Genomic DNA, 17725 nt, shown 5'->3' on the forward strand with positions numbered 1-17725 from the left:
TCCTGAGACTGCCAGGAATGGTGTCACATTAAAAGTCCATCATTCTTTTGGGGCTGATCAGGCCCTTGCTTTGATATTTGGTGGTATTAAGAAGTCATAAAGAGTGACGATTGGTTTTCATGCTCATGTATGAGGTGTGCCTTCCTTGAACCTTGTTAAGATGTTGGTATAATACCCATTTAAAGGAGGAAAGAAAAGGGGGAAAAAAGGGAAAAAGTGAAAGTCATTGTTCTAGGTGTGACAACTGTGTTTGCAGTTTTTTAAATTTATATTTTAAGACAGGATCTCACTGTGTCACCCAGGTTGGAGTGCGGTGGTGCCATCTTGGCTTACTGCAGTCTCCACTTCCCAGATGCAGGTGATCCTCCCACATCAGCCTCCCCAGTAGCTGGGACTACAGATGTGTGCTATTGCACCAGGCTAATGTTTTTTACTTTTAGTGGAGACACTCTTCCACCGTGTTGCCCAGGTTGGTCTCAAACTCCTGAGCTCTAATGATCTGCCCACATTGGCACTCGGCCTGTAGATGTGCCAACATATATATTTTGAAGATGGGCATACAACAGCCATATTTATTTATTTATTTTAGAGACAGGGTTTCACCATGTTGGCCAAGCTAGTCTTGAACTCCTGACCTCAGGGATCTGCCCACCTCAGGCTCTCAAGGTGCTGGGATTATAGGCATGAGCCACCACGCCTGGCCTGTAGTTAAATTTTTAAAAACAATACTTACCTTTGAAGGCTGCATATTGACATTTGAACAGATGATAGGATGTTTGAAGTTTGCTTCAAAATATATAGTTCAGCATGAAAGTGGTTAGTGAGGAATATAATTGGAAACAAGGATGACCATAAACCGAATTGTTGCAGCTGGCTGATACACACATGGTGGTTCCTTTTGTTCTTCTCTGTATTTTGGTATAGTTTTGAAGTTTTTCATAATAACAAAAGGCTATTTTCAGTGTGTGGTCCTGAGCAAGGGTAGAAAGCCCCATCTTTGGGTAGAAGTAGTTGAGCTGTATTGCACAAATTGGATGCTGCTGCTTTGATTGTTTTGATTGTTCAAGACCTTTTGGCTCCAGCAGAGCTCCCCAGTGAGCTTCTCTCAGTGTCTGGACAGTGACCATGTGTCACGCGCTGGTGAACCCCTGGCCAGAGCCTAATGAATATTGAATGAGCAAAAGAAAGCCAGAAGACCTAACCATGATCCTTTTCTTCTTGTCTTTGCAAGCGGAGCCCAGGGGGAATATGCTGGACTGGCCACTATCCGAGCCTACTTAGACCAGAAAGGAGAGGGGCACAGAACGGTGAGTGTGGCAGGAGGTGGCGCTTTCTCACCATGCGGGGCACAGAGGGCCTAGCTCTCAGGGTCCCTTCTGTCGGACACTCCCTCCAAGCCTTCTTGGAAGCAGATGAGGGAACATACAATCAAGAAACAAATTTCTGTGAACTAGCCATTATGATCCTTGCTTCCAAGACATCCCACTTGACCATTTTGAGGGAAAACATTCAGAGATAAAAGACTTTTGCTCAAACCCAGAATGCAAACGTCAGCCAGTTGGCTGTGGAACTGCTCTCTAGGGAGCTGAGGGAGGAAGAGGGCAGGAATGTTGCCATTGCAAGCATCCTCTTCTTGGCTCAGCCCCTGCCCTGGGCCTGGATGAAGGGCAGAGACCACGTTTTAATTCTTCTGTAACCCCTATTGTGCTGAAGCCCAGTGCTGGTCATACATATGCTAAAAAAAAATTTTGAATAAATAAATTCTCTGTTAGATGATTCTCAACTTCAAGCACCAAAAAAGGCGTAAAGCAGAGTTCACGGTCCTGCTTCATTGTTAGCTTTGGATATGAGAATCTGGTCTCCAGGATCCCAGTCGCCTCTTGGGGACCACTGTGGGGACCAGCAGGTACTAATGGGCACCACTTGCCCCCAGGGGCAGCGCCTGAAGCAGTAACCTAACTCAGACCTCAGCTTGTGGCAGAGGTGGCCTGTGTTTCTGGTTCCTTCAGTCTGATGGCCAGTGCTATGCTAGAGTTTCCACTGAGCTGGAGAGTGGGTGATCTTAGTGGGAGCATCAGCTAGGAGCTGGGAGCAGGGCAAAAGTATCTGCTTGTCCTAGAGAGTTGGAGACAAAGGGTGTAGGGTGGTGCTGGCTGCCTCACTAAGTGGGGTGGAGTGGTCGTGGCCTAATCTTAGTCCATCTCTGGTTTTATTACCACTGGAAGGTTACTTATGGCCAGTTGCCTGGAATTTGCAATAAAGAATGTTGAAACTGTTTCACTTCCCTTTCATAAAAGGGGAAAAGAAAGAACTTTTCTTTCTCTCCTTCCCTTGCTTAGGTCATCCTGATTCCACAGGTGTGTCTTTCCAGGCTTTCATCCTGGTTGGGGAATACATTTTTTTTTTTTTTATAACTCACTGCAGCCTTGAACTCCTGGGCTCAAGGGAGCCTCCCAAAGTACTAGAGAGGCCAGGATTACAGGCATGACTGTCCTCACCTGGCCCTAGAATTCATGTCTAAAGATCTTTGAAAAACAGTCCATTTGTGAATTGAATAAATGATTAAACCCTGGTCATGGTCAAGGAGTGCTTGCCAGTCCAGAGAGAAGTGAAATGGTCAACCAGATAGGCATAGACCCTGAAATTCCCCCCCAGTTTATTCATTTGTAGTTTTGAACTCTTAACCTTCTAACGAATGATTAGTTTAGAACTATAATTGCTCTTGGGACCTGAGAGTCTCAGTACTTTCACAGAATCAGAAAGGAAACTTTGGAGTTCCAGGTGTCCAACCAGTGAAACAATGCCAGATGCTCCCTTTCCTATTTTTCCTTCACGGCTTCCATGTGCTGAGGTCATCCCTGGAGCTCCTCATCATTAGCGTCTTTCAGCATGAGGTGCCCAGGAGCTTGGGCATGGTGGAAAGGGAGCAGCCTGGCCTACGTGACATCTCCACCCCATTTCTCCACTGCTAAGTGGAGAGGCTGAAGAGAGTGGTGTTTGGAGAAGGCAGATGACTAGCTAATGGCAAAGGGCCAGCTAAATTCCAGATTCTTTCCATGCACTGATGCTTCTCACCCCTCACCATTTCCCAAATTCCCCAGTGTCACACCAGGAAGTAGCTGTCAATGTCCAGGAGATGGGGACCAAACTGGAAAGACAAAGGAGAAAGAATGAGAGGCCTTTGGGTTTGGCCTGGGTGGGGTGACTCACAGATTCTTTCTGGCTCCTGTTCCCTCCCTTTGTGTTTTCTGGTCCTCCTCCTCCTCTTCTCCACCCGCTGTGTGTTATGTTTCTCCTGACCCTGTTGCCCAAACTGCCATCACTGAAGTGTCACGAGAGGCCATTTCATTCTGTAGGAGGTAGAGGGGCTGGGTGCTGCACTTCAGGGAGAGTGGGAGAGGGAGAGGCACAGAAGACCCCCTCCCTCCAGCCACTGAGCTGGTAGAAAATACAAAGCTCATAAGCCTGGAAATGTTGGCATCCTTCTGAATCAAAAATTTTAATTAGCTTGGGCATGGTGGCTTATGCCTATACGTATTCCCAGCACTTTGGAAGGCTGAGGTGGGCAGATCGCCTGAGTCAGGAGTTCAAGATCAGCCTGGCCAACATGATCAGATGGCCAACATCTCCATCATGGCAAAACTCTGTCTCTACTAAAAATACAAAAATTAGCCAGGTATGGTGGTGCATGCCTGTAATCCCAGCTACTTGGGAGGCTGAGGCAGGAAAATCGCTTGAACCCAGGAGGCGGAGGTTGCAGTGAGCTGAAATCGTGCCACTGGACTCCAGCCTGGGCAAGAGAGCGTGACTCTCAAAAAAAACATTCTTTTAATTAAAGCCAAGTTTCTTAGCTAGAGAAGAAAATGACTTATTATTCACTAATCAGGGAAGATTTTTTCCCATCACTGATGTCTGTGGCAGCTGCTTCCACACAATAGATTCTAATGGAATCCAGCAAAATATATCCTTGTTTTTTGAAAGGGAATGTGGGGAAATCATGTGCTGCAGAAGTGCCTGGGTTCCTGATGGGTCTCTTCTTTCAAGCTGCTTTTTGAAGTTATTTTCACATCTTCTCTTAGGTTAAATTTCAGAGGTTTCTAAAACGGAATGCCCAACTTCTTGATTTATGAGTTTAATTTGGGAGAATAGAATTTATTTAACAAACATTTATATGTCAGTTACCATGTGCCAGGCCTGGTCTTTAACACTTTACAATTAATATTTCAACTTGTTAGTCAAATACTAACTTAATCAGCAGATCACCAGATCAGCAGATCTTGTGAAAAAATAAAAACTCTGAAGAAAAACAAGTTTGCTGTTCAGAGTCTGAGTTTCCTATACAAAGGGAAGACATTGACCAAAGAAAAAAAATTATGCATATATGTAAATCACCAAAGAAAGCTCAAAACCTGTATAGGAATATCTTTTTCTTCCCAACTGCCTGAGACTAAGTAGTGGCCTACTTGTCAGATTTTACCAGTGGTAAGATGTCAATTTCCCTTGCACAGGAAAAGTCCTCAATCCCTCACTCATTCAACAAGTTAGAGGATGACCTATGCCTGTTCTATGCCATGCAGCACCCTGGGGAGTTCAGAAAATATAGCACCCTCCTAAATGGGCATCAATGCACCAACAGCTGAATTTGCTTTGGATAAACCAAAGCTTCAAATCTGGGTCCTATTACTTCCATATCCCTCACAACAATACAATTTTTTGTTTTTTTCCAAGACAGAGTCTCTCTCTGTCATCTAGGCTGGAGTGCAGGGGCATGATGTTGGCTCACTGCAACCTCTGCCTCCTGGGTTCAAATGATTCTTGTGCTTCAGCCTCCCGAGTAGCTGGGACTTTAGGCATGTATCATGACACCTGGCTAATTTTTGTATTTTTAGTAGAGACAGGGTGTCACCATGTTGGCCAGGCTGTCTTGAACTCCTGGCCTCAAGTGAACCACCTGCTTCAGCCTCCCAAAGTGCTGGGATTACAGGTATGAACCATCACGCCCGGCCAACACAACAACTTTAAACTGAGAAAAAAATTAACATTATAGAGAATAAAGTCCTCTAAATCCTCATAGAAAACCAGAAATGTCTGACAGTAACATATAGGGCCTTGACAAAGCCACTGAGACTTCTTTTTCCATCACTCTTTGTACCAGGATGTGTAATAGTTTCCTATGGCTGCTGTGATAAATTACTACATGCTTAGTGGCTTAAAACAACACACATTAATTTTCTTATAGTTGTGGAGGCCAGGAGTCGGAAATTGGTTTCACTGGGCTAAAGTGAAAGTGTTGGTAGGGCTATTCCTTCTGGGGGAGGCGGGAGAATCTGTTTGCTTGCCTTTGCTGGCGTCTGCAGGCCCCCTGTGTGCCTTGGCTCCAGCTTCTTGCTTCAGTCAGCACATTTCCTGCTCTCTCTGTGGTCCCATCTCCCTCTGCTTCCCTCTGATGAGGACACGTAAGAATATATTTAGGGCCCAACCCCAAATCCAGAATAATCTTTCCATCTCAAGATCTTTCCTTACATGAATCCCATCTGCAAGTCCCCCTTGCCATAGACGGAAACGCCCTCAGGTTCTGAGGGTTAGGACAGGGATGTCTTTGGGAGCCCGTTATTCAGTACCAAAGGGTGGTTGATGTTTTTACATGTCTGTTTCAACAGAGCTCACCTGGTGTGAATTCTTAATTTTGGCTTTCTATGAATATTTTATATTCACTTTTGATATTCACTCTTCTCCTTCTTACCAATATTCTGCCCTGAAGGGATCCTTTCATCCAGTGATCCTTTTGTAGACTCACAATACCTTGTGAGAGAGGACAGTGCCTCCCGCTTGAGTCCTGAGAAATTAAAGAAAAAAATTCACTATAGAAGGGAAGCATTCAAACAAGAAAAAGATTTGAGGACAGCACGACATAACCAGTATGAGACCAACAGCCATTCCAAAGGGGCAGCAACCTTCTGACAGCAGAATAGTGCAGAGTAGCCCATGTTTGCCTTTGGCTAACGTTCTCTCTTTGTACATGTGTATTTTTCTTAAGTAGACTCCTTGGCTGTTTTTGAGGAAAGAGCTGGAAGCTAAGGTTTAACTTCATAGCCTATTTTTAATAATGCTCATCCCTCTCTCTTCAGAGGGGTTGCAATATGGGCTATGGGATAAAATATAGGAGGATTATTTTCAGGGTAATCATGGCTTCTCCTTGATGCTTTTTGTTGGGGAAAACCTTGTGACTTACGTTCCTATTGAGACACATCATCAGTTCTACAAGAGCATGTGTCTTGGCCTGTGTCCACATGGTTGTTTGGAGGAGATGAAGGATGATTTGAGTCTGAGAATTCTAGCACTGCACCTACTGTCCAGCTTCCATAAAAATTCAGTGCAGCTGTAGGCTCTAACTTAGGCTCACTCTTGAGACACTTTCCTTGATTTCCTTAACCTGAAGCTACACCCCCATCTCCATGTTAGTGCTTCTCCTCTGGACTCTAGACAGTCATTCATAGGCCACCATTGTCAGCGGGTGAGTTGTGTGAACCCAGGGCAGGAGTTGATCTTTTTTATTTATTTATTTTTGAGACAGAGTCTCACTCTGTTGCCCAGGCTGGAGTGCAATGGCTCAATTTTGGCTCACTGCAACCTCTGCCTCCCAGGTTCAAGCGGTTCTCTTGCCTCAGCCTCCTGAGTAGCTGGGACTACAGGCATGTGTCACCATGCCTGGTTAATTTTTGTATTTTTAGTAGAGACACGATTTCGCCATGTTGGGCAGGCTGGTCTTGAACTCCTGACCTCAGGTGATGCTGCCTGTCTCAGCTTCCCAAAGTGCTGGGATTACAGGCGTGAGCCTCCACACCCTGCCAGGTTGAATTTTTTTTTTTTTTAGATGGAGTTTCACTCTTGTTGCCCAGGCTGGAGTGCAATGGCACCATCTCGGCTCACTGCAACCTCTGCCGGTTCTCCTGCCTCAGCCTCCCAAGTAACTGGGATTACAGGCACCTGCCATCACACCCAGCTATCTTTTGTATTTTTAGTAGAGACAGGGTTTCACCATATTTTCCAGGCTAGTCTCCAACACCTGACCTCAGGCAATCCATTCGCTTCAGCCTCCCAAAATGCTGGAATGACAGATGTGAGCCACCACACCCTGGGGTTGATCATTTTTAATGCTTAGTTTATGGTTCTTATAGTAACTAATAATTTATTACAGAGTAAGCATCCAATAAATATTTATATAATTGGTGTATTGGTACTGGGAGGCCTTGGAATTGTGTCTGTCATTATCATCTGTCCTGGATAAGCCAAGCAGAGCACTGAAGCTGTGATGTGGGAACAGAGTCCTTGGGTTTAACTTCCAATCTCATGTTCTTCTAAGGTGCTTTCTGTACATCCTAACCAAGACAAGGTTAGAATAAGCCCAGGCCTATTTTTAGTGTGCTGGGATAAGGGAAGAGTGTATTGATTTTCTGAGCATGTTTAGGGAACAGTATTCAACTGGAAACTCTTCTTTTGGACATTGTTTTGCAATGACAAATAATTAAATTATAGCAGATTTTAAAGCACTAGTGTTCAGCTTAAATAAAAACAGGTGATGTCTAACTTGTGCTATAATCATGTTGTAGGACTTTTCTCTCATTATTCATAGTCAGATGGTGACTTTCCTCTTACTTTGCTTCCTTTCTATTCCTCAGGTTTGCCTCATTCCGAAATCAGCACATGGGACCAACCCAGCAAGTGCCCACATGGCAGGCATGAAGATTCAGCCTGTGGAGGTGGATAAAGACGGGAATATCGATGCAGCTCACCTCAAGGCCATGGTACTTGTCTTCCCCTTAGCAGATGGGAGAGCCTGGGGTGGGGAGCGGTGGTGGGGATCAGGGATTTGATGGATTACGTAAATGTCTTCTCTTGCATTCTAATGAAAAGTCTGCAGTTCTTCCTTTGACCAGAGTCTACTCTACCCCTCCCATTACCAACAGGGAGAAATCCCGTTCTCTAATTCCAGCTTGTGTAAGAAACTGAATGAATTATTCATAGTGGTCATAAGAGTACTCCTTGCAGGACCTGTCTATCTCTTTCTGCCCAATCTTCCCTCTCCTTCTCCCCTTCCTCACTTGATAATCAAAACGGCAGTCACACTTGCACTCAATCTTTGTGTCAGGAATTGTAGCACAAATGACAACTTTGCAAATATCCATGACTCTGTTAGCCCCAGAGTGCTGCATTCCAGGCAGCATGCAGCTTGGTTTCCACCAACCCCCACTCTCAACCTCCCAACCTCCAGGCAGAGGTTGCTTAGCAACTGTATCTGCTTCCCACCAGCGGACTGGAGGCTGCATCTTAAGAGGGAAGGAAATCAGTAGAATAGCAATGTGATTTTGATGGTGGTGTTATTAGGCATGGAGACTGGGAATGCTATGCAGTTGCTTTCCAAAGGAAGCTGAAAATCCAGAATGCTGCACCTCTCTTCCATCTACCCCTACCCTTCCATTGCCCCACAAAGTCTTCCAACAAGTGTGCCAGGCCAGAAGTTGAAATTATTAAGTCCCTCTGTTATAGTAATACAGGACATGACTCCCCTGGCCACCCCCATGCCTGCTCTGATATGCTGGCGGGAAAAACAAAGAGGGACACGACTTATATACGCTTGCCTTCTGTAAAAAGAAAGAATGAAGGAGACTTTTATTTAAGCAGAAACTCTCCTTGTGGAAATTCTTTTTTTTTTTTTAATTCCTGTTCTTTATCTTTTTAAATGACAATAGTTGTACATAGTCATAGGGTACATAGTGATGTTTCATGACACAAAATGTATAGCGATGAGATCAGGGCAATCAGCATATCCATCATCTCAAGCATGTATCCTTTCTTTGTGTTGAGGGAATGTTCAATATCCTCCTTCTAACTATTTGAAATTATGTATTTTTTTTTTTTTTTTTTTTTGAGACGGAGTTTCGCTCTTGTTACCCAGTCTGGAGTGCAATGGCGCGATCTCGGCTCACCGCAACCTCCGCCTCCTGGGTTCAAGCAATTCTCCTGCCTCAGCCTCCTGAGTAGCTGGGATTACAGGCACGCGCCACCGTGCCCAGCTAATTTTTTGTATTTTTAGTAGAGGGTTTCACCATGTTGACCAGGATGGTCTCGATCTCTTGACCTCGTGATCCACCCACCTCGGCCTCCCAATGAAATTATGTATTGTTAAAGATAGTCACCCTGAGGTGGTATAGAACTCTAGAATTTACTCCTCCTGTCTAGCTATAATTTGGGAATTCTAACTTCAACAGAAGGCAAGTGAAAGGAATGGATATGAGAAGATGAGCAGAGAGATTCACTGTGAGAATGGGCGTGCCTAGAGCCAAGAACATCTGAAATCATTATTGAGATGACTTGAACCAGGGAAAACCACCTCAGAGAGTTGGGCCCAAAATACCCAGAAGTCTTATGAATAGTTCCTTTAGTCTGGACCATACAGACCTAGCCTAAAAGGATCTTATTATTTCTTTTCTTTTCTGTTTTTCTTTTTTTTGTTGTTGTTGTTGTTTTGTTTGTTTTTTGAGATGAGGCCTTGCTCTGTTGCCCAGGCTGGAGTGCAGTGCTGCCATCTTGGCTCACTGCAACCTTCCCGGTTCAAGCAATTCTCCCTGCCTCAGCCTCCTGAGTAGCTGGGATTATAGGCACCCACCACCACGCCCAGCTAACTTTGTGTTTTTATTAGAGATGGGGTTTCACCATGTTGGCCAGGCTGGTCTCGAACTCCTGACCTCCCAAAGTGATGGGATTAGGGGCGTGATCCACCGCACCTAGCCAGGATCTTATTATTTCTTTGGAATGATTTGTGAAGGGAGTAATGGCTGTGGATCTTTTATTGCTGTGATTGTACTTTGAGACAGTTCCAGGAATGTAAAGACTAAGACTTCATCTTTCTTTATTCTTTAAAATAAAAGACGAGGGTTTGGCCAAGAAAGAAACATATCCTCCCTCCATGTCCCTCTCTACCCCTTTTGCTCTCACAGGTGGATAAGCACAAGGAGAACCTAGCAGCCATCATGATTACGTACCCATCCACCAATGGGGTGTTTGAAGAGAATATCAGTGATGTGTGTGACCTCATTCATCAGCATGGAGGACAGGTCTTCCTCGACGGGGCAAATATGAATGCTCAGGTGGGTACTGGAGAGAGCCGCCCTTAGTTCCCACTGAGAAAATGGATAAGTTAAAATTTTTTTTCTTTGACTTCCTGAGAGGTTCCCTGCCTGAGGGAACTCAGACCCACGACCCGGCCAGTGGTGGCTATTGATCTCTCATGGCCTTGGAAAGCCACTTATCCTCACTGCAACCTCCGACTCCCCGGCTCAAGCAATTCTCCTGCCTCAGCCTCCCGAGTAGCTGGGACAACAGGTGTGCACCACCACACCTGGCTAATTTTTTTTTTTGTATTTTGGTAGAGGCAGGGTTTCACTGTGTTGCCCAGGCTGGTCTTGAACTCCTGAGCTCAGGCAATCTGCCCGCCTCAGCCTCCCAAAGTGCTAGAATTATAGGCATGAGCCACCATGTCCAGTCTCTTTTTTTTCCTACTATTTTAGATTCTTTCTTTGCTTCTGATTCCTTTCACAAGTGTAATCCAGGGATTGTCTATTGCTTCTGTAGCATAAATGAATTGTGTCTTTGGCCACCATCAAAATTAGTCCTAACATTCAAGTGGTGGGAAGGCTACTGGGATATTGTGCCTGGTATCTGGATCATCTCAGGAAAGCTGCCAGTCTTGCTTTCCCTCTCTCAGTTCAGCCTCCTCTCTGGTGCCCCTATAGCCCCTACCATCATTGTGCCCAAAGGGGCCATTCGGTCCATCATAGCAAAGGTGACTGCGCAGCGGGAGGTAGCACTGCTCAGGGAAGAGATGTCTATTTCAACAGCACAGAGCTTCTGCCCTTTCTTTTTTTTAATTTTTTTTTTTTTTTAAAGAGATGGGGTTTCACCATATTGGCCAGGCTGACCTCGAACTCCTGACCTCGTAATCCGCCTGCCTCAGCCTCCCAAAGTGCTGGGATTACAGGCATGAGCCACCATGCTCAGCCTTGCCCTTTCTTGTGTTAGAGACACTTCTCTGTCGTGGTGTGGATAGTTAGGAAGAGACTGTGTATTTGGATCCATATTTTTAAATCTAAATTGGGCTAAATGGTCAGTTACTATTTCCATAGCAACCACAAGCACTCTGCCTATAGGATGCCAGGTTTCGACTACAGAACTGGGCTGGTCTAGAGGACACTGCTGTGAACACCATGGATGTGGCTCTGCCTGCTTTTCCTCTGAGGGAAGGCAGTGCCATCCAGCCACAGCCTTCATGCTGCAGGGTGCTTCCAAGCTCTTGACTTTGGCTTTTGGCCCTTGCCTTTGTGGTAGGTGGGAATCTGTCGCCCTGGAGACTTTGGGTCTGATGTCTCGCACCTAAATCTTCACAAGACCTTCTGCATTCCCCACGGAGGAGGTGGTCCTGGCATGGGGCCCATCGGAGTGTGAGTTCTGGGCTGCTGGTTTCAGAATGGCTTCAGAGATGGAATGGAGTGGCCCCAGATACACTACTCATCCCATCAGAGTCCTCATGTGTTGAGGATACCCTTGTTAGTGTAGTGCACTTGTAGGGGCTGGGGGAGGAGCAGCAAAATGTGTACTTTTAGGGGATGTCCAAAGAAAAGCGTAACTAGATTTTATTAACCTCAACATCTGGCCTCACTGAGACAGAGCAGGATTATTAACAGAATAATGACTAGAGAACTTTACCTAAGCGTATGTATTGGAACTGGAATATCAGCACTAGAAAGTGTCTTTCATACTTTTGGATTTCTAAGCAGTTTTTTTCTTTTCTTTTTTTAAATCAGCTAATGGCTCCATTGAAAGAGAATTAGATATAAGGTGTTGAGATAAGTAACAGATAAGTAAAGAAGAAGCAAACCTTATTACTAGAAACAATTGGATGAAGCCGGAGTAGGACTGAAGGAATATTTCTTAGCTGTTGATAACTTTTTACACTGAAATCAATTCATCTTGGGAAAATGATGATGAGAGCAGCTGTTTCCTGAGCTGCTTCAGTGTTCCAAAAATATACAAAGAAGCCAGTTTTCAGAGTTTCTGGAAGCTTGGCCTTCTTACTTTTTTCTTCTTTTCTTTCTTTGTCTTTTTTTTTCCTTTTTTTTTTTTTTTTTTGACTACTATTAAAGTGAGATTCATTTTGATGATTATTTCTAGTAAATGGGTTAGCTCCAGTGCTTCAGCTCAGGGAGGTGGGGAGAATGATGTTCATGTCAGCCCATGGGGCATCTTCTCATCGGCCCCTCGTACATTCATCTTGGGAAAGTGTCTAGGGGTGAGGGCCTGGAAGGGAGAGGGGAATGGGGATGGGAGGGGGAGGGAGGGGCATGGAACTCCACTGTTTCATGGCTGCCTGCCTCTACCAAGTCCTCCACCACAGTTCTTGGGTGAGTCCTGGGACACTGATGACTGGTGGACCTCCAGCAGAGGAGGGAGGGAGGAGAGGGAACGAGGGAGGGAGGGAGCGAGGGAGCGAGGGAGGAAGGGAAGGGAAGGAAGGATTGTTTCCTGAACAGCTGCCTCCCAGCAGGTGGAGGGTATCTTCTGCTGTCAGAGCTCCTCTGCTAAGAGCAGGGCTTCCTAGGAGGGCCCAGAACCTTCCCATTAGATTAAACTGAATCTTTTTACATTTTCTGAATTTCTACTTAAAAAATATATAGGAAGAAGCATCTTGCCCCATTTTTGCCCAATCATCCCATCATTTCACTAAAGCTGAATGAGGATACCCGTCCTGTGGGAACCATCAGCGCCGCCCCATGGGGCTCCAGTTCCATCTTGCCCATTTCCTGGGCTTATATCAAGGTGAGGCCTTGTACAGGTGGGTGGGGAACGTCAGGTATGGGTTGGGGCTGGAGACTGCAGACTTCCTTTTTGGCTTAAAAACAAAGAAATTTATCATCTGAGATGTGGTTCGAAGAATATTGCTGATGACCTGGGTGGAAGAAACCCTCCTAAAGAGATGAGCTAGAAATAATTTCATCTCTTCTTCATTACACTACCTCCTTTGGGTTTCTGGAGTGGGTTTAACATCAGAGAAACTGAAGCGCCAGATATATTTTTCCAGACACAGCTAAGTTCGATGAGTCATGGATGTTCTGGCCGCGTCCTTTGGTTTCCTGCAGGATTTATTTAGCCCCTTCCAAGTGAAAAGCAGTGCATGTGCTAATTACTCCACTTTGCTGAGATCCTGGGATGAATTTTAGGAGTACATCTCACTTTGCTGTTTATTTCTTGGGGGGCCTTGGAAGATAAGATGAAAAGTAGCAGAAATTTGCTTTTCTGGTGGTTTCCCAGAGCTCTGCGGCCTTTAGGACTTGTGGCACTGTTCTCTCGTGTAATTAGACTTTGTCAGAGAACAGGCTTCCTTCCTTTGTCTTACTGCAAAAAAACACCAGGGCCAGAGCTGATTTTCTACAGTTCTTGTTCAGACTGGCCTGCCCACCTCCTGGACTGACAAGACTGAATAGGAACACTTGTTCAGCCGCTAATTAGAGCAGTCTCCCCAAACCAGTGCCCTACTTTAAAGGAAGGGGGGCTCCCACTGAAACAAAACCCCCAAAATGCAGCGAATCATGCCAGAGGACTCTCTGGAGCTGGTTGTTTATTTCTGGAACAGGGTGGCATTTATGAGTCTTCATGAAAAGTTTCTTGGAAGCCAGAACAATCCTGTACCACAGAGATTAACACTTGCTTTTAAAAATGAGACTCAAGTTGTTTTGCAAACAACACAAGCAATCGGAATAAAGGTCTGCCTCTTTGTAAGCAGAATCAAATTCCCACTTCCCTTTTGATCTCTGGGTTCTGTAAATCTAGGTTATTTGTATGAACATATTTGGGTTGGAGATGATTTCCCACATATAGAAAATAAATGCCCCAAGTTTGGTTTGGCTGCATGCCTGGAACACCAGCCGGTGCCTCAGTTTTAAAACTAAATAAATAAAGTAGGGTTTAAGCTACCCCTCTGACCTTGGACCTTCTCTTATTTCAGGCTATTGTTACTTATCCCCTGGACTCTAGCATTAGCCACTTCCTTCCCTGCTGCAATTCCTACAGGCGCTCCTACAGGACTGCTAGACTCACTCTAGGCACCCACAGACCTCTCCTGGCTTCCTGTTGCTTTACCTGGTTCTCAATAGCCTGCACGAAATCCTTAGGGGATTCCTTCAGAATGCACATGCTTAGGCCCCATTCCACGGAGAACCAAATTGAGCATATGTAAGGTTGGACTTGAGCCGTCTCTATTTTGAAAATACCACCCATGAGACACAGGTTGAGAACCAGTGGCTGGCTGAAGTCAACGTCCTTCCTAGCGAAGGTTTGGGCTTAAAAATGGAGTCACAATTCACCTTGGCCTACATCTGCTCCCAGATGACAGTCCTGTGCCCTCCCCTTCCACGCCTTCATTTCCGCCATTCTTCTCACCTGGCGTGCCTTCCCCTTTCTCTTCCCCTATCTAAATTCTATTTATTTCTAAGTTGCTAGCCAAGTTCTGTCTCTTAATCTAGGAACCCTTCTTTGACCAGCCTGGAGCAATGTGGCCCCTTTCTACTTTGGACCCCCTTAATGATATCGAAGTACTACTATTGTTTTATTTGGTGCGCTCTCATTCTCTTTACATTAGTTATGTGTTTAATATATATGCCGACTCCATCACATGTGAGGTACTCTGGGAAGAAAGTAGCCCATTGGAATTGGTGCAGTCTTGATTTGAAAGCTCTCTGCTGGTGATGACGTGTATCCCTTATGATTGCAGGGACTGATTAACTACCAGGACAAGACTGATCAGTTTGTAAACATAAGCGGCCTTGACTAGGGACAATGGGAAACCATACAAAATTGCTTCAATGGGGAGATACTGGCCAAAATCCCATGGGATTCCTGGCAATTATCAAGACCTCTCAAATTTATAGTAAACAAACAAAAAAACCCCAAAACACAATACTATAATAGAAAACGTAAAACTACTATTAAAAGAAAAAGACAAAAATGTATTACAGGCTTAGAGGGATCTGACAGATGTCCTTGCTGGAATTTTCCACTCCTCTCTTCTCCAGAGTCAGGGTGGGCTGCCTTCCTTTGTGAGTGGAATTTACCTGGGGGTGTCTTTTGGTTGACGTCTAGACCTTTGGGTTTGCCCTTTCAATGGCTAATGGCTCTTTTTCCCTCTGTTGCAGATGATGGGAGGCAAGGGCCTTAAACAAGCCACGGAAACTGCAATATTAAATGCCAACTACATGGCCAAGCGATTAGAAAAACACTACAGAATTCTTTTCAGGGGCGCAAGAGGCAAGTACCAACTTTAATCTACCATTACTTTGTTTTTTTTTCTGGGCCAAACCAAGTTTGATCTAGATGTGCTTTTCTGACATGGGTAAGAGACTTCTGTTTCTTTGAACATATCAGAAAAAGGTGTAGCATTCTTGGAAATAAGTCTGCTTTATTTTTATTTTATTTTTTATTTTTGAGGTGGAGTCTTGCTCCATTGCCCAGGCTGGAGTGCAATGGCACGATCTTGGCTCATTGCAACCCTGCCTCCCGGGTTCAAGTGATTCTCAAGTGATTCTCCTGCCTCAGCCTCCCGAGTAGCTGTGACTACAGGCATGCATCACCACACCCGTCTAATCTTTGTATCTTTGGTAGAGACGGGGTTTTACCATATTGGCCAAGCTGGTCCCTAACTTCTGACCTCAGGTGATCCACCCACCTCAGCCTCCCAAAGTGCTGGGATTACAGGCATGAGCCATCACACCCGGCCATAACTCCACTTTAGTTAACAGTTTAGGAGTATTACTATATGCAAGGCTCCCCTAGTCTCTTAATCTACACAGCCCAGGTCAATAGAGTCCACAACACTGAAATGTGCACATAAATACCATGAGCTAAGTATTTACAAAGTGCTATGTCTATGCCCTGAAAGAGTAGAGTAACTCAGACAGGGTAGAGGCAGGGTGGAATGGTTGAGAGCACCTTCTTGTTGGAGCCATTTGAGATGGGCCTGGAAGGCACGTAGCAGATGAGAGCCTGAGTAAGCAGAGATGCAGGAGCAAACCAGAGAAGAGGAAGCTGTCTGGGTGTCTGGAGTGTAGGATGGGATTAGGGAGAGGGAACAAATGAGGTTGAGGCTGGAAAGGTAGCATGGGGCCTTGAAGGTCTTAGAAGGCTCTGGACTTCGCCCTTGATCCAGACAATAGCCATGAAAGGTTTTTGAGCAGGGGAGTATCAGGATTCATGAAGAGACTGTTAGAATCATTAAGGCAGTGGCAAGGGGTGAACATGCTTAGAGGTAGCATGGGGCTGGGGTGTTGGCTCACACCTGCAGTCTTGTGATCACACCTGTGATTTCAGGTTAGCTTCTAGGGCTTACAATAGAGGGAATCGTAGGCAGGGGAACAAAGTCACCCTGGAAGTGATGAGAGGGAACTAAAAACCAAGCAGCCATTTACACATTTGGCTGTGGGTTCAGAACATGATAGCTGAGTCTTGGAAGTGTTGAGGCCCCAGGAAAGAGTATTGAAGGTGAGAAGCCAGAACAAAACGCCTCAAGCAGATGGCTACATTAAGAGGGAGGCAGAAATCGGGTGCCTGGTGAGGGCACTCCACACCTGAGGCAGCTTTAGAACCCTGACAGCCCTTGGCACAGTGCCTCCTGTCAACAGCCCCTGCCTCGCCTTCCTGCTGCCCTGTGGCTCCGCCACCTCCCTGCAGCCCCTCTCCAGTGGAGTCAGCCAGTCCCTCCTCTTGCCCCCACCCCCACCCCATCCCTGAGCAACTGCTTTCCCACTCTGTATTGTCTGGCTATGCCCATCCAGGGTCCAGGAGAAGGGTGGAGGCTGTGCCTGCTTTGTTTCTCTGGCAGTCAACAGACAAATGCACGTGATGTCGCATAATAAGGAGACACACTGTAAAGGGCAGGTAGCTGATTTAACCTTACTTAAGTTTATTTATTTAGATTTTTTTCCACCTTGACTGAGGTATGATTGACATCTGATTTTAAATTATGAGTCTTAATAAGAACCTTTGTCTATAACAATTAGGAAGCCTTTGGTAGCATTTGAAAGTAGTTTGGGCACAGTGGTGAGGCAGATGCTGGATAGAAATGGGCTGAGACGTGACGGAGGTTGGGAAGGAGAGGGAAGGATTCCGCGTTTCAGGGGAGTTTGGTAGTGAAGGAGGAGGGTGCTGCTTCAGTAGGATGTAGTTATATTTTCTTTGTAACTATGAAAACAGTATGATTTTAAGCTACCAGGGAACAGGCTGTGAGAAGGGAGAGTGAAGATACCTTAGAGAGAAAAAATAGATGCAGGAACAAAGGAAAGGCTGGAAGGGAAAGGCTGAAACTGAGAACCAGGTACAAGTCCTTGCTATGGGCCCAGAGTGAGAGCAGGACAGAGACCAGGACCTGGAGCTTGAATCAGAGACAGACATCAGGAACCAGCCCACTCGTCCATACCTGGGCAACAGCTGTGAGGCCCTTAGGGGATCTTGGTTTCTCTGGCCCAGGTGGAATGTACCTCTATAGCTGTGATCTTTAATTTACGGCTGATCTTACCTTATAAATCTGTATCCAAAGTGGTAGTTCCACAGTTTGAAAAAGAACAGGACCAAATAACCAGAAGTGCTGGTTAAGAATGCTCCCCAGAGAGCAGAAAAGACA

At 45.4% G+C, this 17725-nt stretch overlaps 1 protein-coding gene and 1 non-coding gene across 3 annotated transcripts in view; both read left to right on the forward strand.

Annotated features, from left to right (window-relative positions):
- The window catches only part of GLDC (glycine decarboxylase), a 110468-nt gene that overhangs the window by 77588 nt on the left and 15155 nt on the right, over positions 1-17725 (forward strand). For both annotated transcript variants that reach the window (XM_064381851.1, XM_064381855.1), the window contains 6 exons: positions 1232-1307; positions 7680-7805; positions 9999-10148; positions 11386-11498; positions 12732-12873; positions 15246-15357. In XM_064381851.1, coding sequence (XP_064237921.1) covers positions 1232-1307; positions 7680-7805; positions 9999-10148; positions 11386-11498; positions 12732-12873; positions 15246-15357 — 719 coding nt within the window. The remainder of the gene's footprint in view (positions 1-1231; positions 1308-7679; positions 7806-9998; positions 10149-11385; positions 11499-12731; positions 12874-15245; positions 15358-17725) is intronic.
- Positions 86-185, forward strand: LOC135277459 (small nucleolar RNA U13). Its single transcript, XR_010345066.1, has one exon. It is a non-coding gene; the product is annotated as a small nucleolar RNA U13 (small nucleolar RNA).

The sequence above is a fragment of the Aotus nancymaae genome, unplaced genomic scaffold (genome assembly GCF_030222135.1).
Source record: "Aotus nancymaae isolate 86718 unplaced genomic scaffold, 86718_ANA_hifiasm-v0.15.2.pri h1tg000003l, whole genome shotgun sequence".
Lineage (NCBI taxonomy): Eukaryota > Metazoa > Chordata > Mammalia > Primates > Aotidae > Aotus > Aotus nancymaae.